Source organism: Trichechus manatus, unplaced genomic scaffold (genome assembly GCF_000243295.1).
Source record: "Trichechus manatus latirostris isolate Lorelei unplaced genomic scaffold, TriManLat1.0 scaffold00072, whole genome shotgun sequence".
Taxonomy (NCBI): Eukaryota; Metazoa; Chordata; class Mammalia; order Sirenia; family Trichechidae; genus Trichechus; species Trichechus manatus.
The window spans coordinates 11,569,591-11,593,861 of NW_004444008.1; the positions used below are offsets into that span (position 1 = coordinate 11,569,591).

At 50.2% G+C, this 24,271-nt stretch overlaps 1 protein-coding gene across 1 annotated transcript in view; it reads left to right on the plus strand.

Moving 5' to 3' along the window:
* SLC6A3 (solute carrier family 6 member 3) overlaps positions 1-21,889 on the plus strand; it is a 57,783-nt gene extending 35,894 nt beyond the window's left edge. Inside the window, exons 7-14 of the mRNA XM_004380281.3 lie at positions 891-1,015; positions 7,145-7,257; positions 8,721-8,849; positions 9,452-9,551; positions 12,670-12,770; positions 15,821-15,988; positions 18,306-18,377; positions 21,866-21,889. Coding sequence (XP_004380338.1) covers positions 891-1,015; positions 7,145-7,257; positions 8,721-8,849; positions 9,452-9,551; positions 12,670-12,770; positions 15,821-15,988; positions 18,306-18,377; positions 21,866-21,889 — 832 coding nt within the window. The remainder of the gene's footprint in view (positions 1-890; positions 1,016-7,144; positions 7,258-8,720; positions 8,850-9,451; positions 9,552-12,669; positions 12,771-15,820; positions 15,989-18,305; positions 18,378-21,865) is intronic.
* The last annotated feature ends 2,382 nt before the right edge of the window (positions 21,890-24,271 follow it).

Consider the following 24,271-nt stretch of genomic DNA (forward strand, 5'->3'; position numbering starts at 1 on the left):
GGTGGGGCTGTGGAGTGTGGGTGGGGCTGTGGAGTGTGAGTGGAGCCCATGGAGTGTAGGTGGGGCTGTGGAGTGTGGGTGGGGCCCATGGAGTGTAGGTGGGGATGTGGAGTGTGGGTGGGGCCCATGGAGTGTGGGTGGTTGGGGCTGTGGAGTGTGGGTAGGGCCCATGGAGTGTGGGTGGGGCTGTGGAGTATGGGTGGGTCCCATGGAGTGTAGGTGGGTGGGGCTGTGGAGTATAGGTGGGGCCTGTAGAGTGTGAGTAGGCCCATGGAGCATGGGTGGGGCTGTGGAGTGTGGGTGGGTGGGGCTGTGGAGTATAGGTGGGGCCCGTGGAGTGTGAGTAGGCCCAAGGAGCATGGCTGGCACCTTTGGTGTGTGTGGGAACCTCTGGCATGGCTGGCAAACCAGGACACCTGGTCACCCTCAGGCCCCCCTGGTGATAGGGTTGGAGGTTCATTGCTCATGGGTGGACACCAATGCGTAGGAGCCTACAGCAGCTTGGCCAGGAGGCCAAGGTGGGAGGGGCCCTGTCACTGTGAGGGGAATGCATCCCACGGAGCAGCAAGGAGAGGCCGTGCAGTGAGGACAGGCCGTGCAGTGAGGACAGGCCCTGCAGTGAGGACAGGCTGTGCAGAGGGGGCAGACCCTGCAGACGGGACAGTCTGTGCAGAGGGGACAGGCTCTGCAGAGGACAAGCTCTGCCGCTGCGCTAGAGACCTCAAGACGCTGCTCCCTAAATTGCAGGGCCGTTCGTGCTTCTCCTGGTAACCCAGCTCCCCAGCCAGGTCACCCCACTGCAGACACAGCCAATTAACAATAATGACTTGGAAATGGCAGATGCTTCCTAGCCCCGTTCTCTGCCCAGGATGGCCTGTTTCGTTTTTCAGAGACGCAATCATCACCACCTCGGTCAACTCCCTGACGAGCTTCTTCTCTGGCTTTGTCATCTTCTCCTTCCTGGGGTACATGGCGCAGAAGCACAGTGTGCCCATCGGGGACGTGGCCAAGGACGGTGAGTGCCTTTGCCTTCACTCCACCTCCCAGTACTCTCCGCCCTGCTTCTTGTGGGCCTGACCGCCAGGCTCCCAGCGAAGAGTCTTCCCTTCAAAATGGGAGGGAAATGCAGAAGAAGTTAAGAACCAAAAAACCAAACCAGTTGCTGTTGGGTTGCTTTTGACTTATGGCAACCTCGTGTGTGTCAGAGTAGAACTGTGCTCCACAGGGTTTTCAATGGCTGATTTTTCACAAGTAGATCACCAGGGCTTTCTTCCAAGGCTCCTCTGGGTAGACTCGACTTCCAACCTTTCTGTTAGCATCCCAGTGCATTAACCTTTTGCATCACCCGGCTACTGTAAAAGGAGTTAAGTAGTGCTTCTAAGACATGGTGGCTGGTGCAAACAGTTAAGCACTAGGCTGCTAACTGTTGGAGGTTGGAGTCCACCCAGAGGCAACTAGGGAAGAAAGTCCTGGTGATCTGCTTCTGAAAAATCAGCCATTGAAAACCGTATGGAGCCTAGTTCTACTCTGACACGCATGGCGCCGCCATGAGTTGGAATCAACTCATCGGCAACTTTTTTTTTTTCTTAATAATCGTTACTTCAACTATTGCAACCATTGCCAGCACATATTCAAGGTGCAGTGACCTGAAGGACAGAGTATTGGAAACAGCTGAGTTCTCCTTCTCCAGCGCTCTCCAGACCCCTGCCCCCTGCCCCTTTTCAGTCCAGTGTGTTGAGCGCACGCAGCCAATGGATCCCTTGAGCCGAAATCCACTGCATGGCGCTATCCCACTGCACCAGCACACTTGTCCCCCAGCCATGCCCTCCTTTCCGAAGCCGCGTCGGGCTGTAGGACAAGGGTCTGGTTCTTCAGGTGCGGTAGTAATCCTGGCCTTTGGGGTGAACGCTGCCACTCTGGGTCTTTTTTATGCCATGGTGGTGGGTAGCGGACATGCAGCTCCGGGTGGCAGATGGCAGAACTGACCCATCCAAGCAACATATGACTACAGGCTCAGAAAGCAAGGGATCTGGACTTCACCGTGTTTTACCAAAAAGAAGTTGGGCTGCTTTGGTAAGGAACAATTATCCTGCTCCAAAGCTTGGTTCTAGAGACCAGGACATATTTAGATGCGAGTTGGATAATAAGTAGAAAAACCCCTAAAGTCTCTGGCACTAGGGGGCAATGGAGACCCCCAACCTGCCAACCCAGATGCTGAGGGTGTGTCTGCACACAGGGAAGCTCGGGGCCCCAGCAGCAGAGAGGTGAGGACATGGGCAGGTACAGATAACATAGGTAGGAGGTATCAGCCCAGGAGAAATGCCCCAGGCAGGAGGGAGCCAGGAAGCCGGGCACAGATGCAGGGGGCGGGCCAAGGGAGGTCCTCGGATCACTGTGGCTCCCTGGACATTTGGGGGCATCTGCTTGGTTCTAGCACATGGGGTAGAAGGTTGTGGCACGGGTAGCTTTAAATTGGGTCCACCCGGTGCTCCGGAGTTTCTCAAGCTTGCTGGGCCTCCTGGCAGCCTGCAGCATCCCTCACCTGCCTTCTGGATTGTTCTGAGGGTAATCGATACAGAGATCAGAGAATGTCCCCGGGCTCGAGGCTGGGCTGTCCACCTGGATAAGAAAGCTTTGGCTTCCTCTGGGCATTGTTCTCCTGCTGGGCTGGAAACTATTGCTGCTCTCAAGCACAGGAAAGCCCCGTCCAGGGTACGGTGTTCCCACTGCCTCGTCTCTTCCCGGGTCTTCTCTATACTCTCGGATGCGTCTGCGGGTTCAGGGAGTGGGATGCGGAGAGCAGTGGGCAGCATCACCTGCGCCCTGAGCACTGAGCTGGGGGTCTACCTTCATTATCCACTTGATTCTCGGAGATACCCTGAGATCAGCCCGAGAGAGCAGAGGTCTGGTGTTGGAAGTTCAGGTGTGTATGTTTCCCAAGTCCGTATCCTTTCCTCTTGGAAAAAAAAAAAAAAGGACAATAAAGGCAGGAGAAAGGAAGCATAATGCAAATAAATAGCGAGCAGTGAAATTTACTCACTGTTGCATTTATGCATTTTAGCGCTCTTTTTGCCCTTTATTATGATAACTAGTAATAGCTTGCAAAACCCCGGTTAGCCCAACAGCAAAGCTTAATGTCTTCTATGCATTTCTGTGACAAGCAAAGTAAATGTCATTTATAGCTCTAATTCTCCAGAAAACAGGGTGAAATGTTAACATAGTATGGAAATGAAAGGTGAGGAAATTTACATTATGCTCAGCCAAACTGACAACTGTCTTCCAGGTCCATGGCTTCTGGCATTTAGACTTTAGAGCATCTGCCCCAACCGCTACGTTGGAAATTAGACCCCTTGGATCACGGCCTTGGGAATCGGGCAGAGAATGCCAGCCCACCTCTGCTTCTTGGCTAATAATGTTGTTGTTAGCTGCTGCCATGTCAACCCCCAACTCATGGTGACCCCAGGCATGATGACACAGACTGTGGTGATCCATAGGGTTTTCCTTGGCTGATTTTTGCAAGTAGATCGCCAGGCCTTTCTTCCTAGTCTATCTTAGTCTGGAAGCTCTGCCAAAACCTGTGCAGCATTCTAGCAACACACAAGCCTCCACTGACAGACAGGTGGTGGCTGCACTTGAGGTTCATTGGCCGGGAATCAAACCAGGGTCTCCCGCATGGAAGGTGAGAATTCTACCTCTGAACCACCACTATCCCCTCGGCTGACAATAGGACCCTGTGAAAGGCCTCTGGGAGTGGCTCCCAGCTCTGCTTCTAGTTCACTGCTTGAAGAAGATCAGTAACTGTCCCATTCCTCTGGGATGGTGCCAGACATGTGTCCGATGCAGACTATGTTACATCTCTGTAAAGAGATTTAGGAGCCCATGCTAATGAGTTAAGTATGCCTATCTTTCCAAGTTAATGATGAAAATGGTCGGAATCTTTTTTGCTTTGGAATCATTTGAGTCCAGAGTTTATTGATTCTTGGTTGAGTCCTCAGGGCACCACTCGTACCTCCGCCCATGCCCCTCCTGAGGGAGGTCTCTTTACCTGCACGAGTGGTTCGCCAAAGGCACCACTTCGTAGAGAAACTCTTTGGCCTTTGCCAGTGCTGCCCCTCAGCCTGGAGCACCCTCTGCTTGTTGGGATAACTGCTTAGCTGATTTAGCTTGTATCTTGTCAGCCTCCACTTAGGCCCCTCTGGCTTCAGATACTGTATCAGTCAGGGTGGAAGGGTTATGCTGCAGTAACAACCAGTCCCCAAATGTTAGACATATAAAGTGTATTTCTTTATAATCCACTTTTGTGCACGTGTGGTGTGTATCCACTCCACCCACACATAGTAAAGCTCCTAAAGCACTTAAGGGGGCAGTGGGGCTTCAGTGGTAATTCTTGCCCCCTCTGTGGAAGACCTGGGTTTGATTCCTGGCCAGTGCGCCTCATCTGTCGGTGTCAGTGGAGGCTTGTGTGTTGCTTTAATGCTGAGCAGGTTTCAGTGGAGCTTCCAGACTAAGACTGATTAGGAAGAAAGGCCTGGCAATCTACTTCCAAAAATCAGTCAGTGAAAACCCTATGGATCATGGTGGTCTGATCCACAACTGATCCTGGGGACGGCGTAGAACCAGCAGCGTTTTGTTCCATTGTGCATGGGGTTCACCACGAGCTGGGGGCCAACTTGCCGCTAGCTAACAATAACAACGAAAAGCACGTAGAAGACTTGAATAAAAGGGGGATCATATCATGATAGCAGAAGACTCGACTGGCCATTGTAAACATTAAAATTCTATTGAGTTAAACTATAAATTATTTTAAGCTGTATCCCATTAAAATTTTACAGGAATATTTATAAACCAAACTCAACTACTTTGAAAGCATAATGGTCCACCCTCCCAAAAAAAGTTTATTTCCATCCTCTGCAGTAAGCCCACTGAGGATCGGTGGGGTGTCCTCCCTTTGATGGAGCCCCTTTCAGTGTGGGCTTCCAGGAGGATGCCTACAGCAGGGCCAGTGACCCAAGTGAGTCACACACGTACCTGTAACTCAAGGTGATGCCCCTCGTGTCCATGTGCATTGGCCAGAGGGAGTCCACAGCCACACGTAACCTCAAATTAGGTGGAGAAGCTCAGTTCTCTCATGTGCCTGGAGGGTAGCGGTCAGGACAGTCTGAAGAACCACAGACACCTTCCCAGAGCCCCACTGGGGCAGGTGCTGGCCCCCTGCTCCCAGTGCATGCTCTACTTCCTGTCTTGGGTCAGAAAGGTCGGCTTACCTATTGATCTCTCCCACTAGACTCCACAGTACTGTTTGGATAAACCCACATGTCAGTATTAGGATGTTCAGTGCTGTTCCCTATCATCTTATCGTGTGTTTACAGCCAAAAGTATACGCTCACTGGATTATTCGGCTCCGTAGCCATGTGCTGAGGGTGGGCCTGGCGAGTCTGCACTGGGCACTGTAGATACAGAAGAGGCTGTCCTCTCGGGGCCCCCGAGGCTTGAAGGGAGTGGGCACGACAGCTGCCCCATACGCAGAGGCAGAGAGAGGGAGAGGGTCAAGGAAATGCGCACCCATGAAGCATCAAGGAGGAGGGTCTTTAACTTTCTGAAGGTGTTGCAGGCATTGCTGCCACATCCTAGGGTTTTGTTACTGGACTTAGTACCGCTGGCCTGGATACTGTGCTCCAGGCAGTGGTGACCCCAACAACTGGCCTGGCCACGATGGATGGTGGTGCCTCCAACATTGATGTACTCTGAGAGGTGGGGTGATAGAGATTCAGTATCTGCAGATGCATTACAAGTCTCTGGCAACACCATGAATTCCCAGAAAAGTGGTGATCTTTATGATATTTTATGAGTTGGATCAAACACAATAAAAAATATTTATTAAATACTGAAAAAAAAAAAAAAGAAAGAGAAAAAGGAGGAGGATGTTTTGTCTTGGTGATCAGGCTAGAGCCCAGGATGAGACCCAGGGGCTAGTGAGCCTTTCAGTGGTCTCTGTCACCCCAAGTCCTGGAATCTCACAGGTGAGCTTCCCACAGTGCCCTGCACACAGTGTCCTGGGCTGGCCCAGCCCTTCCCCCGCATCCCTGCTGGCCCAGCCCTTCCCCCGCACCCCTGCTGGACGGGTGCAAGGATACAGGAATTAGAGCTACAGTAGGAGAGGGCTCCTTGCCAGCCTGAAGGCCCACTTGTCCCTCCACCAGCAGTTCTGCTCTTAGGACTTTATCAGAGGTGATCAGAGGCGAGTGCTCATGCGTGAACAGACGTGTACACGGCCTTTAAAAGAAACACACTGGAAAACAGTTACTTAGTGGTTGGTGTTGGGTGCTGTCAAGTTGACTTCAACTCACAGTGACTCCATGTGCAGAGTAGAACTGCCCCAGAGGATTTCCTAGGCTGTAATCTTTACAGGAGCAGATCACCAAATCTTTGTCCCGAGGATCCACTGGGTGGGTTTGAACTGCCGACCTTTTGATCAGCAGCCAAACGCTTAACCGTTGCACCATACAGCACCTCTGTATTCATTATGTGTTTTTAAAAAAATTAACTCTTAAAGTAATTCATTGGCACAAAAAATATTTATGATATCTCTTTGCTAAATGCAAGATGAAGGCCACCAAATGGTGTGCTTGCATGTACGTGTGTGTAGAGGTAGGGATAGAGACAGAGATAGAGAGAGACAGAGACAGAGATAGCATACACACAGGGAAATGGACTGGAAAGACGTCACCAAACCTTAACAGATACGAAGGGGCAGAACCGCCCTGGAAACCCCCTCTTGTGTCTCCTCTGGTTTCCATTTCTTTCTTTTAATTTTTCTCCTCCCTTTTTCTCTCCCAGCAGCCCCATAGCCCACCTCAGACACGAGCGGTTTGGAGGAACACGGTTGCCAGGGCTGGCGGTGACAGACAGGAGCCCTCTGAGTGGTCCTGGGTTTCTCTTTTCTAGGGTCCTGGGCCAGGCATCTGCCGAATTCGTGGCGGGGCAGTGGGGGACTCTCCAGGAGAAAAGGAGAGACAGCGACAGGAAAGATGCTAGACCAGTCCCACAGGAGGCATTTGGAAGGGGTGCTGCCAGCCTTCCGGGGCGGGGTGGGGGTCAGTGGGAGGGGAGCAACTGGGGCAGCAGAGTCGTGTTATGATTCCAGGGCCTGGGCTGATCTTCATCATCTACCCTGAAGCCATCGCCACGCTGCCCCTGTCGTCGGCCTGGGCCGTGGTCTTCTTCGTCATGCTGCTCACACTGGGCATCGACAGCGCCGTGAGTACTGTTGGCACAGCGCATGCCTGCGGGCCCCCAAGTCCACTCCTCGGGGGACGCTGCCCTTGCAGGGCCAGGCAAGCCCTCTGATGCTCCTTGAGTGTCCCTGGGCTTACATGACACTGCCATCATGAAGCCCACCCTAGCTGTCAGCCCAGAGCCTCTGGTGGGACTGGACAACCCCGTGGTTATTTTGGAAAACCGTTTCCTGGGGCTGGGGTGACTGGGTAGAACTGACACTTCCCTTCCGTCTTCCCACTCTCGGGCATCAAAGTGTCCTCTGTACCGAGCCACCTGCAAATTCTAAACACACACAGAGAAGGGCCCAGCAGCAAGGCTTCAAACAGAATAACAGGGCAGTAGAGCCACAGAGCGGAAAAAGCAAGCCTTGCCGGTTTGCCTTGAGCCCCTTAGCTTCCTTCCCTGTGAGGAACAGGTGTGTCCTGGAGGCAGGGCTGCAGAAGGCTCCTCAGCTGAGCCCTGACCACTTTGTGTCCACCCCTGGGTTTACTCTGCAGTCTTGAGGCAACAGGCTGGCCCTCGCTCAGCCCTGGGCCTGCAGGAGTTTCTCTGCTCCTTCTCCTGTCACTGTCCAGGAACCAACAGCTGAGACCATGGCGTTGCACATGGTTAGCTGTGGGCTCCTTGTTTACCCACACACAGTTGGCTGTGGGCTTCTTGTTCACCCACCCCATGCTGTTTGCTGACTCTGATGGTCTTCAGGCTCACTTCCTGGAAAGACAGTGAATCATGATTCCCTTTCCCTAAAATGCTGGATGATTCTCACGTTTGCTGGGAAACCTCCCCAAAGGTATCCTGGGTTGTTGCCCTCTGCCTTCAGCTCAGATGCTGGCCCATTGGGTAGACCACGGGCCTCTGGGGTTCCCTGGACAGCAAGTCTGATGGACGAGCCCACCACCTAGGGGAGGTGAATTCCATGAACAGCACTTACAGAAGAAAGCAGCTTGTTTGACAGAGCAGCGCAGAGAGGCCATTTCGCAGGTGCCAGGACTCCTTGGGTGATACTCCGTTATGACAGTGTTTGGGAGTCAGTAAGGTTTGTCAGTGAGCACATAGCCAATGACCAGGCCAGGTTCGCCCTAGGAAGCAAAATAAAGCTGTTCGTGGAAGAAACATTTTGCTTAGAAAAACCTGGCCGAACTGAGCCTCTGTGACCTGCACATCCTTTCGTGGACCACAGTGGCAGTAGATCTTATTATTTCAGCCATGGAACGTTTTACCAGACCAGTCATTTCAAAGCAATGGTGCAAATCACTGTCAGTGGACAGGGTATCCACCCCGGGCCCTTTCTCTCCGATGGCCACTTCATGTGTCATGCACTTCCCTGATTCCACGTCCATCCCCTGGGCCGAAGTCCACGGAACCACAAGTAAACCGGGCCTGGGACCCTGTGCGGATGCCGCCCCACCCCAGTGCCCTCTGTGCTCTGTGTGCGACTGCAGATGGGCGGGATGGAGTCGGTCATCACTGGACTCATCGATGAGTTCCAGCTGCTGCGCCGGCACCGTGAACTCTTCACCCTCTTCATCGTCCTGGCGACCTTTCTCCTCTCCCTCTTCTGTGTCACCAACGTACGTAAAGTTGCCAGCTGTCTCGTGTGTGGGCCTTCTGCAGTGGGGAGCTTTGTGAGGATGAAGTCTTCATTAACACTTGGTGCTGGGAGGTATGGTTTGGGTCCAACAAAACTGCAGCGTTTCTACAAAGCTGCCTCTCCTTAAAAAGCTGTGAATTGTAAGAGTATGTGGGGTCACGGTAAGAATGTCCACAGCTCGGTCTCTGAGTTACTTCAGCACTCGGACAGCTCCTTTGGAAGTGCCCTTGGCTGAAGCTGCCTCCCTGTTGGGTTTGTGGGGCTGGAGGGCAAAGGAGGGGTCACCATAGGGGCTGGGGTGACTGGGGTCACCTCCCCTCCCAAGACAGGCACTGTTGAGTGTGGCATTTGGTTGGTTTCATCTCCAACCACACTGGAATCCCTGGGAAAGGAGCGGAGAGGTGGTTTTTTTGTTGATGTTTGCGTAGTAGAGATGTCCATGGGAACCTGCAAGTACGTTAAGTGTTAGTGACGTAAATAAACATAAAATAGAGTCCTGGTTTACCTCGTAGGAAAAGCCCTTTCATGGTGGGGATGCTGCTGTGTGGGCACCGAATTCAGGAAGCGCTCCCTCTCTTCCAGGGCGGCATCTATGTCTTCACACTGCTAGATCACTTTGCAGCCGGCACATCCATCCTCTTTGGGGTGCTCATTGAAGCCATCGGGGTGGCCTGGTTCTATGGTAAGGACAGAGCCTGGGTCCAGGGGCTGGAGTACATACACGGGGGAGGACCCTGTGCTCTGCCGTGTTTGTAGCCAGCTGAGTCGGCATCCCCTTGCTTTGTAACCATGTTGCATTCTTTCTGGCTTGAAAATAGATGCAGTTTCATACAGCTTGTGTGTGGCTGCTCCAGCATCACAAAGGAGGGGAGGATTGGCAGTTATCTGGTTCCATTGAATCAGTGAAGATGGTTAGCCTGGATAGCAGCCAAAAAATCCCTACTGTAGTCAGAGTCCCTCAAGGTGGCTACTTGATCGTGTGATGTCAACATCCTAATTAATTCTTGAGAAGATGTGGTTAGTTGGGACATTGGGACCCTTAGAACTGCTGGTAGAGGTAGAGCGACATCTTAGTCTCCTACCAGATACCACCAGTGGGTGGCTTGAAAGAGCAGGGATTTATTGTCTCACAGTTTTGGAGGCTAGAAGTCCAAATCAGGGCACTGGCTCTAGGGGAGGGTCCTTCCTTGTCAGTAGCCCTGGGAGTTCCTTGGCTGTCCCTTGGTGTTCCTTGGAGTCTGTCCTCCCCATGTGTGTCTTCGTGTCTACTCTGCTCTTTTTGTAAGACACTGCTCAGAAGGGATTTAGGTTTAGGACCCACCCTTCTCGGTATGACCTGATTAACATAACAAAAGAAACTGGGTCATATTCACAGGAACCGTGTTAGGACTTCCACATAACTTTTGGTGGGCACAGTTCAATCTATAACAAGGAGTTTCCACGTGCAGACAACCAGGAGTCCCTGCTGACTAGGGCTATGACAGTGTAAGCTTCTTCCCTGTTGGAGAAGCAGCTGAAACTGGCCCCTATTAGTGAGCACCATGAATAAACGCTAAACGCCTCCTTTAATAGAGCGACAGGTGTTCCCAAAGGTGTGGCTTCTCACGCGTGGGACTGTCACAAGCGCAGACTATGCTACTGCTCGTGGGCTTTCCGGGCTGACCAGGACTCCAAACCTCACCGAGTCCTGCCCCTCATTCATACATGGTGACTGTGTGCCTTCAGAGGTCGGGGACTAATCCACAGTCAGGGCTCCCCTTGCCGGCGCACTGCTGCTCCTGGGCCCCAGCACTGGGGAGGCTGACCACTGTCTCCTGGGACCGCTGAGGGTCGTTTAACCAGCAACGGAACACCTACCCTGGATGCAGGTTTGTCCTCTCCCAGCCAGCCTTGCTGACCTGGACAAGTGGTCACACCTCGCTTTCTGTTTTCTCTCCTGTGAAATGGGTATATGCTGCCGACTCAGCCTTCCTCGCCAGGTCTGTGTAAAGTGTGCATTTCTTTATAAATGCGTATGCGTCATGTCTGGACAGGAGCTAATGGCCTTGGTACTGCACACACCCAAAATTGAGGTGACTTCCAGAGTCACTTAGATACAAGGGTCACATTCCCTGCCTAGAGCCGTGGAAATTATAACCTAAAAACACCACCGTGACTTTGCAAGGCTTAGCCTGACACGTAGATCTTATTCTAAGGAAATGGGAAAAGGGAAATAGCAAGCTCTTTCATTGGTGCCTGGGATTAGTGCTTTGTCACCTTAAACTGTAATCTCCCCACCCCACTGCCCCCCCAAAAGAACTCACAAAGAAAGAAAAAACTCCTCAAACACATCTCCCTGCCATGAGCTCTCCCGGGCTGGAGAGAAGCTGGCCTTGCCTGTTCGCCATGTAAAATCACATCTGCATTTTTGCCAAAGCCTCAGAGGACAGAAATCTATTTTATGTCTCTAAACCACAATTGGTAACCCTCTAACCTAAATGAAGGAGTCCCTGGATGGCACAAATGGTTAAACACTTGGCTACTGACTCAAAGGCTGGTGGTTCGAGTCTAGCCAGAGACACCTCAGAAGAAAGGCCTGGCAATCTATTTCCAAAAAATCAGCCATTAAAAACCCTTTTGGAGCACAGTTCTACTCTGACACACGTGGGTTCACCATGAGTTGGAGTCGACTCAGTGGCAACTGTTTGAACCAGTTTGGGTTGAAACCTAAACGAAACAAAATCTGTGTTTCTAGTAAGATTGCATCGGAATGCACCAGCCTTCCAGTGCACCTGAGGGTCTCTTTGGGTCTTAGCGCTCTTGACCCCAGTACCACTGCTGCCGCCTGGGAGGTGGAGTCCAGAGGGGAGCGAGGCAGCTCCAGTGGACACTCCCTCTTTTCTGGCCTTTGGGATTGTTACTTCTCCATTCCTCTGTGCCCAGGTCCATCTCTCTGCGTTGAGTTCTTACAGTAGAGGTTGGGATGTGAAGAGGAAATTCGGAATGAAGGCTTCTTTCTAATGTGTCCCCCATGTGTGATAGCCCAAAGACTTACCAAAAGACTCACGCAGACCAGCATAGGTGTACCCGAGGACATGCCCAGATTTCGGACAGGAGAAATCGCTTCCAGCATCTCTTTGTTGTCAACGCCTAAAGGAGTTAGAGAATATCACTGGAAGAAAAATACGTGCAGTGGTTAAGCGTTTGGCTGCTAAGGTTCAGTTCAAATCCACCAGGTGCTCCTTGGAAGCCCTATGGGGCAGTTCTAGTCTGTCCTATAGGGTCTGTATGAGTCAGAATCAACTTGACAGTAGCGGGTTTTAAGGTGGACCACTGGTATTTGCTTTGGAGGAAGAAATACCAATTCATTACATTTCTGAAAATAGCTTTTCTTAACAAATAAAGATTGCAGAGGGAGCCGGGACATGGGGGTGGGGTGGGGAGGACGTGGAGGTAACAAAGGGCATAGGGCAGGCAAGGGGTATTGCTGGAGCCCCACCACCGGGCGGAGGCTCAGCTGTGGTGCTCTGACAGGCAGGTCTCCCGCCCTTGGTGGCCATTGGAGATGAGGAAGGCATGCCACCAGCACAGCCTCAGGACTGGGTCTACCCAGAGAGGACTCCTGTGGGGTCCTCGAGGCAGCTCTAGACCACTGGATGAGCTGGAGTGGGGTCTGGCTCCTCTGGAGAAGGCTGGGAGCCAGCTTGCAGCCTGAGCTTGGGGACCCCGGGGGGCAGCAAGGACCCCAGCAGGTGCCAGAGCTTCAGAGAGATGGTGTGACCGTCCTAACTGTGCTGTGTCTGCTGCTGCCTTTTCCCCAGGCGTCGGGCAGTTCAGTGATGACATCAAGCAGATGATTGGACGGCGGCCCGGCCTGTACTGGCGTCTGTGCTGGAAGTTCGTCAGCCCCTGCTTCCTCCTGGTAAGGCACCGAGGGTGGCCGCACAGTCCTTCTGCCCCTCCGCCCTCTGCCCCCTGCTCTGGCACCTGCCACATGCTCCAGCTGCAGCTGCACTTGGATTTTCAGATGATGAAGTGAATGTGCCCAAGGCCCGGGAGGGGACACTAGACACTGTTTGAGACAAGGGACACTGGGCTGGAATTGGCGGGAGTCTTGGGACTCAGCTGAGGATGGCATGCCTCATCCCTAAAATCATCTTTGGTCTCCTTTGAAGGTGTTTTTCTGGCTTTTCTCTCTATAACCAGACTCATGGCTACCCCAGGTGTGTCAGAGTAGAACTGTACTCCATAGGATTCTCGATGGATGAGGTTGTTAATGAGTCTTCCTCCAACCCTAATGCCACATTCTTCTTCATATAGTCCAGCTTCTCGGATTATTTGCTCAGCATACAGATTGAGTAAGTATGGTGAAAGATACAACCCTGATGCACACCTTTCTTGACTTTAAACCACACAATATCCCTTTGTTCTGTTCAAATGACTGCCTCTTCGTCTAAGTACAGGTTCCTCATGCTCATGAGCACAATTAAGTTTTCTTGAATTCCCATTCTTCTCAATGTTATCCATAATTTGTTACCATCCACAGAGTCAAATGCCTTTGCATGGTCAATAAAACAAAGGTCAACATCTTTCTGGTATTCTCTGCTTTCAGCCAAGACCCATCTGACATCAGCAATGATATCCCTCATTCCGCCTGCTCTTCTGGATCTGGCTTGAGTTTCTGGCAGTTGCCTGTTGATGTACTGCTGCAACCACTTTTGAATGATCTTCAGCAAAATTTTACTTGCATGTGATATTAATGTTATTGTTTGATAATTTCCCCCTTCGGCTGGATCATTTTTCTTTGGAATCGGTACAAATATGGATCTCTTCCAGTCGGTTGGCCAGGTAGCTGTCTTCCAAATTTCTTGGCATAGATGAGTGAGCACTTCCAGCACTACATCCATTTGTGGAAACATCTCAATTGGTATTCCGTCAATTCCTGGAGGCTTGTTTTTCGCCAGTGCCTTCAATGTAGCTTGGACCTCTTATTTCAGTACCATTGGTTCTTGATCATATGCTACCTCCTGAAATGCTTGAAAGTCAACTAATTCTTTTTGAAATAGTGACTTTGTATTCCTTCCATGTCTTTTGATGCTTCCTGTGTCGTTTAATATTTTGCCCACAGAATCCTTCAATACTGCAACTCGAGACTTGAATTTTTTCTTCAGTTCTTTTGGCTTGAGAAATGCCCAGTATGTTCTACTCTTTTGGTTTTCTAACTCCAGATCTTTGCACATGTCATCAAAATACTTTACTTTGCCTTCTCGAGCTGGCCTTTGAAATATTCTGTTCAGCTTTTTTGCTTCATCATTTCTTCCTTTTGCATAAGCTACTCTATGTTCAAGAGCAACATTCAGAGTCTCTTCGGACTTCCATTTTGATCTTTTCTTTCTTTCCTATCTTTTAAATTACTTCTTGCTTTCTTCATGTATGATGTCCTTGATGTCATTCCACAACTCGTCTGGTCTTCAGACCTTAGCGTTCAGTGCATCAAATCTGTTCTTGAGATGGTCTCTAAATTCAGTTGGGATATACTCAAGGTTGTACTTTGGCTCTCATGGACTTGTCCTGATTTTCTGTAACTTCACCTTGAACCTGCGTACGAGCAATTGATGGTCTGTTCCACTGTAAGCCTCTGGCCTTGTTCTGACTGATATTGAGCTTTTCTATCATCTCTTTCCACAGATGTAGTCGATTTGATTCTTGTGTATTCCATCTGGCAAGGTCCACGTGTATAGTCATCATTTATGTTGTTGAACAAAGGTATTTGCAATGAAGAAGTCTTCAAAATTGGTCGTGTAAAATTCTATAATGCAGTCTCCAGCATCATTTCTATCACCAAGGCCATATTTTCCAACTACCGATCCTTCTTTGTTTCCAACTTTCACATTCCAATTGCCAGTAATTATCCATGCATCTTGATTGTATGTTTGATCAATTTCAGACTGCAGAAGTTTTCCTAGATTCATACTTCATGCATTCCACTCCTATTATTAATGGATGTTTGCAGCTGTTTCTTCTCATTTTGAGTCATGCCACATCAGCAAATGAAGGTCCCAAAAGCTTGACTCCATCCACATCATTAAGGTTGACTCCACTTTGAGGAGGCAGCTCTTCGCAGTCATATTTTGAATGCCTTCCAGCCTGAGGGGCTCATCTTCCAGCACTATATCAGACAGTGTTCCACTGCTATTCATAAGGTTTTCACTGGCTAATTCTTTTCAGAAGTAGACCGCAGGGTCCTTCTTCCTGGTCTATCTTAGTCTGGAAGCTCAACTGAAACCTGGGTGACCCTGCTGGTATTTGAATACCGGTAGCATAGCTTCCAGCATCACAGCACCATGCAAGCCCCCACAGTACAACAAACTGACAGACACGTGGTGGTCTGTCAGAATAGAATAAAGTATGCCTTAGGAAGACCATGTTCCCGAGAATACTTATTTCATATAACGACAGAAGGAGGTTGGAGTGTGGTTCTCCACAGAAAAGATATTTCTTATTGGGGGCCATGCCCAAGCCTTCAGAAAGCTGCTGGATCACTGAGCCTGCCCTGCACCCCTTAAGCCTCTTTCTAACATCGGTAGCCTCAGCTGCATCCTAATAACTGAGGCTAGATAAGCAGGTTATCAATTAGTTTGCCTACACACACGAGTCTTACGGATGTGATAATGCGAAGTTTTCAGAGGACAGTTAGGAGAATTCTCACTCACCAAATGTGACCTAATAGGACCTGCATCCCATAAAGAATATTGTCCCCGCACAACCACCTTAGGGCTTGCAGGCCAGCTGCTCCCCACTCAATCGGAACAGGACCACCTCTGGTGTTTGCCTCGCCTTGGCAGGGCCTGGCGCTCATAGAGGCGTGTGCTGAGTGAGCCTCTGCCACAAAATCTTGCTTGAGTTTCCACCTCTGTCCCAGAGCCCTGCCGGCCAAGAGACGTCGCATTGACCTGTGTCCCTTGGTTTCAGTTTGTGGTCGTGGTCAGCATTGTGACCTTCAGGCCCCCGCACTACGGAACCTACATCTTCCCCGACTGGGCTAATGTGCTGGGCTGGGTCATCGCCACGTCCTCCATGTCCATGGTGCCCATCTACGCCACCTATAAGTTCTGCAGCTTGCCCGGGTCCTTTCGAGAGGTGGGTATTGGGACAGAGGGTTGGCCATTCTGGCCTTTTTCCCAATTGTGAGGTCACTCAACAAGGTCCAGGTGGGTCTCCATGTCCTTGGTTTCTGCTCCTGCCCTGACCAGGGGGAGGAAGGCTGGACGTGTGGCCATGGTGGAGAGACAAGAGAGAGGCTGACAGGCATTTGCTGGTGAGGAGGATGGCGAACTGTGTGTGTGTATGTCCATGTGTCTGTGTGTGTGTCTGTGCATCTGTGTGTGTCTGTGTTTGTGTCTGTGTGTGTGTTGTGTGTCTGTGTGTGTCTGTGCTTGTGTCTGTGTGTGTGTTGTGTGTCTGTGCTTGTGTCTGTGTGTGTGCTTGTGTCTCTGGGTGTGTCTGTGTGTGTGTCTATGTCTATATGTGTCTGTGCTTGTGTCTCTGTCTGTGCTTGTGTATCTGTATCTGTGTGTGTATCGGTGCTTGTGTCTGTGTGTGTCTGTGCTTGTGTCTGTGTGTGTGTGTCTCCGTGTGTCTATGCTTTTGTCTGTGTGTGTCTATGTCTATATGCGTCTGTGCTTGTGTCTATGTGTGTGTGTCTGTGCTTGTGTCTGTGTGTGTCTCTGTGTGTGTCTGTGCTTGTGTCTCTGAGTGTGTCTGTGTGTGTGTCTGTGCTTGTGTTTCTGTGTGTGTCTGTGAGTGTCTGTACTTGTGTCTGCGTCCATGTGTCTGTGTGTGTCTGTGTCTATGCTGGTGTATCCATGTGTTCTGTGCTTCTGTCTGCATGTGTCCATATGTGTGTCTGTATGTCCATGCATGTGTGTGTGTTCATATCTGTGTGTGTGCATGTATGTGTTTCTGTGTGTGCACACGTATGTGCTACGGTGTGTGCTGATGAAGGAGAAAAGGACAGTCTGTCTGATGGTGGGGGTGAAGTCAGGCCACCATTCACGCCCTCCCCAAGGGCTGAGCTCACCTGTGGGGAAGAGAAGTCAGGGCTGCGCCCCCGTGAGCTGTGAGGGTGCTCTGCAGCCTCAGAGCACGGCACTTCCCTTTTCTCTGCCTCGATTTTGTCGTCTGTAAAGGAGGGAGCGGGTGAAACTGTGTAAAGGCCCGCCATTGGCCATGGCGGCACTGTGATTTCATGGAGATGAAAGGCGCAGCTCTCCTTGCAGGGACCGCACCCATGCTGAGGCCTGTAGTTAGGGACTTGTGGGAACAGCCCTATGCTCTCATTCCCAAGTCTTTCTTGGAAATGGGTGCCCTGGCTGAGGGTAGCGGAGCCATGTAACTCCACCCCAGCTGGGTCCAAGGATCCACCTCAGGACCAAATGGTGGCCCTGGTCTCAGACACAGTGGTGGGTGTCCCACAACTGAGCGACTGGTCCCTCCAGCTTGAGTCCAGTCAGACCAGGGCTGGGAGTGGACCACAGAGCCCTGGGACTTTCTGGCCCTCTCCTGGGTGTGGGGCCCTCAGGCTGGTCATGGCCCCAGGAAGAAGACTATGGCCGGCTGTGGACTGCCCCTCCTCAGCCCCCACTCCCTGACTGTCACCGATCCTCAGGGACCTTCCAGAGGGGAGCAAGGGCAGCTGGGCAGTACCTGTGGGGAGCTGACCCTCTGGGTCTCTAGGTCTGACTCGGGAGGAAGGGGCCTGGGCTAGCTTGGGGGCCTGGAGGAGGAGGGCCTCAGCCCAGCTGCCTGAGGAGCTGACGTCCTAGCCGCTCGCACAGCCCAGATCTGACAATGGACAAAGTCAGATCTCAGTAGCTTACAGAGACATGTGGAACTGCGGAGACCATCAGGAGTGGGGCAGCGCCACAAATCCCCAGGAGCCCGGGGCACCTGGGGGGTGGGGAGGAAGCTGGCCCTCAGAGGGTCCGAGAAAAGGGCTTCTGGGAGTGAGAGAGCTGAGATGCCTGCCTGCTTTTTGAGGGCGTGAGGATGAACGCTGGCTCTGGCTCTTCATCCAAGCTGCACAAGTGAGCCGTGACCAAGATGGCAGAAGGCCAGCTTCCTGATCGCTTTTCTATGTGATTAATGTGGCAAAAAGCAAGTACCTCCTTGCGTATGTGGGCTCTGAGTATACACATCTGGGCTTGGAGGCGCTGGAGACGTGTGCTTGTGGGTCACAAGAACCCACCACACATGCTGACTTAGCATGGAACACCGCCTCCAAGGTGGTTTTTATTTCAAGTTGGGATTTGATCAGTGGATCTACTGCCTTGTTCTAGAGTTTAAGGAGACTCAAGAGGACCACCAACTCAGGAATCTGACCACGTGGCAGATCGAGGGGAGCCTGTCTCCCTTGTTGAGGGTGTGCTGGGGCTGATGGTCTTGTGTTCTCTTATAGAAATTGGCCTACGCCATCACGCCCGAGAAGGAACATGAGCTGGTGGACAGCGGGGAAGTCCGCCAATTCACGGTGAGTGCCACCAACACCCTCAGGCCCCTTCGGCAGAGAATCCAGAACGACCTGCCCTTTGCTCAGCACTGGACTTCAAGCTCTAAGAGGAAGTTCTCTGTCCAAATGTGCCTCCTCGACCAACCCCTGCCTAAAAACATGCTGTTAGATGGTGTTTGAGTCACTGCGTCCCTGACCCTGGAGGACTGAGAGAAGGACATCCAGTAGTCCCAGTGGATGTTGGTGTCCTGAAAATCCAGCTGCTTACTCTAGGTAAGGAGGTTTCATCCAGCTGTGGAAGAGATGTGCTAAAAGAGATGCATCAAGAGCACCCACCCACATGGATTCCCGAAGACCAGCTGTGTGACTGAGGGCAAGTTACTGAGCCTCTCTGTGCTTCAGGGACTTGTTTTGTGTGCAGACATTAACAGACAGAGTTCAAACATGCCAAACGTTTATTCTGGGCTCTCAAAACCATTGTTGTTGTTAGTTGCCACTGAGACCATTCTGACTCATGGCAACCCCATGTGTTCAGAGTAGAACTGCTCCATGGGGTTTTCAAGGTTATAGCTTTTTAGAAGCAGAACATCAGGCCTTTCTTCTGGGGGCACCTCTGAGTGGGTTCAAACTGCCAACATTTTGGTTAGTAGTCAAGTACTTAACTGTTTGGACAGCCAGGGACTCATTCAAAACCATGAACTATCATTTTTCTGTTCTTGCTCCATGGTAGGTGGGGCAGGAAGGCAAGGGTTGAGAAGCTGCAATTTTTCATGAGACCCGACCATCTCTGATTGCCTCCCCATACTTGCACTTCATTTTTTTGTTCTTCCATCCCAGTCCAGGTCCTGGTTGCAGACTGGTCTGATCCCAGGGCCCCAGCTTCCCTCTTTCCTCCCTCCCTCAGACACCTTTTTCTCTGCCTTCAAATTTGCTCAACTGTTCCAAACACAAGAGGAGCATCCAGGCCTGGGAGCTTTGGTTCCTGACCTTGTCTGTCTAGGTGTCCTCTGCCTTCCCCACTAGCCTCCTGCCCACCTTCTGTCAGGGCCTTTCTTTTCTGAGGGTTCCTCACACAAGATTTAACTCTGCATAGAATTTTACGGTCTTCTCAAATAACCAAGCTGACTTTATTGGAGATACTCTACTGTAGCTTTGCTGACTACCCCTAATTTCAACTCTTGTGTTTATTATTTCTTCCTTCTACTTTCTTTGGGTTTACTTTGACATATTTTTTCTAACTTCTTAATTTGGGCCTTAGATCATTAATTTTCAACCTTCTTTTCTGATATAGGCATTTAAGGCTATGAATATGCCTCAGAATACCACCATTGGCTGCATCCCACAATTTTTAACGTAGTATTTTCTTTATTATTTAGTTCTAAGTATATTTTAATTTCCAGTATGATTTTTTTCAACCCATGAGTTGTTTAGAATTTTTTTTAATTCTCAAATATATAGAAATGTTTTGTTTATCTTTTTTGCTATTAATTTCTAAATAAATTGCATTGTGCTAAGACACATAATACCTATTCTTTGAAATGACTGAGACTTCTTTGTGCCCTAGTACCTGATCTCCAGGGTTCTCTCTTTGGAAGGCTCTCTCTTCTCTTATACTTGGTTCTGCACACTCTGTCCTCTTGGTCATCCCAGACTCTCAGCTCCATCTCCTCAGGGGGTCTACTGGGCTCCTCCTGGGTTTCCCCTCCCTCTGCTGCAGCTGGAAACTCCCTCAAGGCAGTGAGCTGAGGCATTGGAAGGCTCACCATATTCACTTCCTTTTTCTTGGGGATAACTGTCTTTTGTGTCTGATGCCCAGGGTCTGGAAAACCACTGCTACATATATTTTGCTCATTGTTTGTTTAAGGTGGAAGGGTAAATTTTGTCCATGCTACTTCATCTTAGCTGGAAGTAGCATCTTGGTATATAGCTATGGTTCATCCATTTTGACTACTGCATAATATTCCATTTCGTTGATGTACCACAATTTAGCTATCAGTTTTCCATCTCACATCTCCCTTTATTGTATTCTACTTCACTAAGAGTTATGTTTCATTTCCAGAAGTTACATTTAGTCTGTTTGTTTCTTGTAAAATGTTTATGGTGGTAATTGTTTACAAAATTTTAAAAAACATTTCATACATAGCTGCCCTATAGTCTGTACCTGATGATTCTAACATCTCTCATCTTGGGGGTTCTCAATCTGAGGTTTCTGGTTTCTGCTAACTCTCACTCATAGTGGGTTACTATCTTGTGCTTCTGGCCTTCTTTACCATTTGTGAATTTATAACTTTATCTTAATCTGCCAGAATTCTGAGAGACACCTCCCCCACAGCACATCTTCTTCCTTTGCCACCTTCTACTTTTGTCAGTAGCCAGGACAGAGGAATACTTCACCCTCAGGGGGTTGGGGCTCAAAGCTGGAGTCCCAGGCACAGCTCCACACCCTCGCTTGTGGTCTGAAGTAGAGTTGTCACCAGAGCTGCTGCTATAGGACTCTAGCTACAGGTCCCCTCCTAGCTGTGTCCCTGGTCAGGCTGGCTCCTGGCCACACTGGCACCCATCACTGAGTCCCGTACCACACCTGGGCTCTACTACACTGGCCTTACCTGCTGGCCCCTGCAGGCTCCCTACCACACCTGGGCTCTGCTACACTGGCCTTACCTGCTCACTCCTTTAGGGACTGTAGCACTCCCCCAACCCCCTAACCAGGACTGAAGAAGTAGCACCCTCCAGAGTTCTCCCAACGGGATGAACAGAAGAGCCCTGTCATGTCATCTGCAGTAGCGTAGCATCTTCCACCCAAGACGTGGTTGTATCAGAAGCAAACTCTGCATGTGCTTGTTGTGGAAATGTTTGCACCATGGTTCTTGCAGTTATGCATAATAACTTATGCTCAGAATTGGGCTGAACTAACAGCTGCATAATCACAGATGATGACATTCTGCAGAAAGTCTAAATTGCTGTCCCTGTCTATCTCATCAATTCCCAAGCAGTAATGAGGCCACGAGTGAGCGTGGGGATTGTCTGAGGCCTGTTCTTGCACCTGTTCTGGGGTCACAGAAAGCAAGACAGAACTGCAGGAGCACAGTGTCCCTCTTTCCTGGATGGGGGACCAGAGGCCCCAAGAAAGTGGAGGGAGAGGGCATCACTAGGTGACACAGCAAGTGGGTGGGGTAAGTTGGCAGGTACTCAGTTGTCTGTCCAGCCTAGCAGCTGTTCTCAAGACCACAAAGGCCTCTGGTCCATAGGCAGCTATGCTCTCTGACTTTCGTTTGTCGAGTAATGACTTATTTACATATATTTAAAACAGACATCAGGTCTTGAGCACTGTGTCAAGAGCATTGTTGATCCTGATGAGCATCCCTTGGGAACTAGCCACAATCAGGTCCATAGCCATCTGCCCCTCCAAGCCATCTGGGCCAGACAGAGGTGCAGATCATTGGCCTAGGAGCCCCCTTTATCCAAGGAACTCCTCCCTTCACTTCTGAATAACCCTGTTTTCTTTCCAGCTCCGCCACTGGCTGATGGTGTAGAGCAGATGAAGACAGGAGAGCCCACAGCAAGGTCATCTCTAACTGCGGAAGAGACGCCAGCAGAGAAGGCACGGGGAAGTTTCAAGAGAGACGAGGGATACTTTTACTATTTAAAGCCACCTTTCTGGGGGGAAAGGCTTTTACCTTGACTGTTTACACACTATGCCAAGGGAGATGTTACTCACTGTGTTTGTCGTGTGTTGTTAGAATAACTTAGCATAGATCTTTGTGGTAAGATTCAACCCCCAGCCCCGGGCCCCGTAGGGTAGAAAACATCTAACTCCACGTTGTATCCATGTAAAGCTGGTTTTCTCCCCACTGTCCCTGAGTTCCAGTGACTGTCCGATTGCCATTTGTGTGCTTTGAGGAGAAGGAATATGGTCACTACAGACACACTGTGCTGACAATCCAGGGCTTGCAAGAGCTTGCTCGAACATATTTGTTCATATTAAAAAGTCAAGTGTCATATTGCGTCTGATTGTGCAGAATATGGAACTGGACATACTGTTCACAATTGCAAAGCCCTTTCCAGATACCTAGTTCCAGCAAAGGCTACAACATGAGCTTTGTGTTTCCACGTCACACACGGTGTCTGTTGCAGATGGCGGACTCCCAGGATGTGGGATTGAGGGGGTTCTGTTTGTTTTCTTCAGGGAATAAGACTCTGGGGAGTCAGTTTGAGCTGCTGCCCCACTGTGTGCTGTGGGCCTCAGTCGGCTCAGTCCTGGTCCCACAGAGGAAGCATGTCCCCACAAGCAGAGATGCCGTCCCTGCCCCTGTGGATGCCTGCAGTGTCTGGAGCCCCCAGTAGCAGACGCACCTAGAGATCCCATCCTGCAGGGCCTTGCACCGTGAGAGGATGACCACCCTAGAGTCTTATTTCTCTTTGGCATACATCAATAACGATACTTTATGTTAGAGAATGGGTTTTCAAAATTATATTTAGTGAATCAAAATTCATTCTCAGAATGCAAGGTTGGTTTCTGAAAATGCATTTGCTGATGTTCCAGGTTTTATTTATGAGGGTGTTGGCAAGGACTGCTTTTCCATAGCATACTTAGCATTGGCCCAAAGGGAAAAGTGTATGTCATTATTGAAACGCAAGCCTGGAGCTTCTGAGCTACCGCCGCAGAGCAGGTGAGCCTGGTCCGGGAGAAATGTGCCAAGTCTTTAGGGGCACTTGGAAACCCTGGTGGCACAGTGGTTAAGTGCTATGGCTGCTAACCAAAAGGTTGGCAGTTCAAATCCACCAGCTGCTCCTTGGAGACCCTATGGGGCAGTTCTACTCTGTTCTATAGGGTCGCTATGAGTCAGAACCGACTTTACGGCAACGGGTTTGGTTATTTTTTGGTTTGCAGCTGTGTGGAGCCATGTGCTCTGCGCCTGCAGGTCCCCTTTCTCACTGCAGTGAGGATAGACTTGCCACGCAGTGAGACACGTCGTGGCTAAGAGGGACCGGGTTATGTACTGCTTTCAGAGCTGCGTCTGTGCACTCCACGTAGAAATCTGAGCACCATCACTGTCAGCCCATGTCTCCATAGTCGGTGTCTTGTGTGAGTCAGCACAAACAGTTAAAAAAAACTGTGTTGTAAAAATGGTCTCAGACACAGTGCCTCATTTGTGCTTGGCCCTGTCATTTTCCCCAGGCACCAGGTCACCTGCTGTCTCATTTCCTAGTGCTGCTGTGACACCAATACCGAAAGTGGATGGCTTTAAAGAACAAATCTATTTTCTCACAGTTCTAGAGACTAGAAGTCTGAATTAGGGACTGTCTACCTTCCCCTGTGTGTCTGTCTCTGTGTCTAATCTGCTCTGTATATAACGCAGAAGTGATTAGGTTTAGGATCCACCCTACACTAGTATGACCTCAACTGATTGATGGATTACATTACATTGTGGAAAGTGATTACATTACCTTACCTGACATTAAATTACATGTGCAGTGATTACATTACCTTACCTGACCTTACATTACATGTGCGATGATTGCATTACATTACATTACATGTAAGGTAATTGCAGATTAGATTATATTATGGAAGGGAGGATGGCCAGGCTTTGTCTCACATACTTTGGACATGTTATCAGGAGGGACGAGTCCCTGGAGAAGGACATCAATGCTTGGTAAAGTAGAAGGTCAGCAAAAGAGAGGAAGACCCTCAACAAAATGGATTGACACAGTGGCTGCAACAATGGGCTCAAAAACAGAGACAGTACCTAACAACAACATGGAAGGCGATCTGCTCTACCGAAGGCCAGTTCACTGGATCACATGTAAATACTCCATGACAGCAACTAGACTAATGTTTGGCTAAGCCACTGGGAAGCATAGTCTATCCAAGCTGACACATGAAGTTAACCCTCACACCTGCCTACACTGAG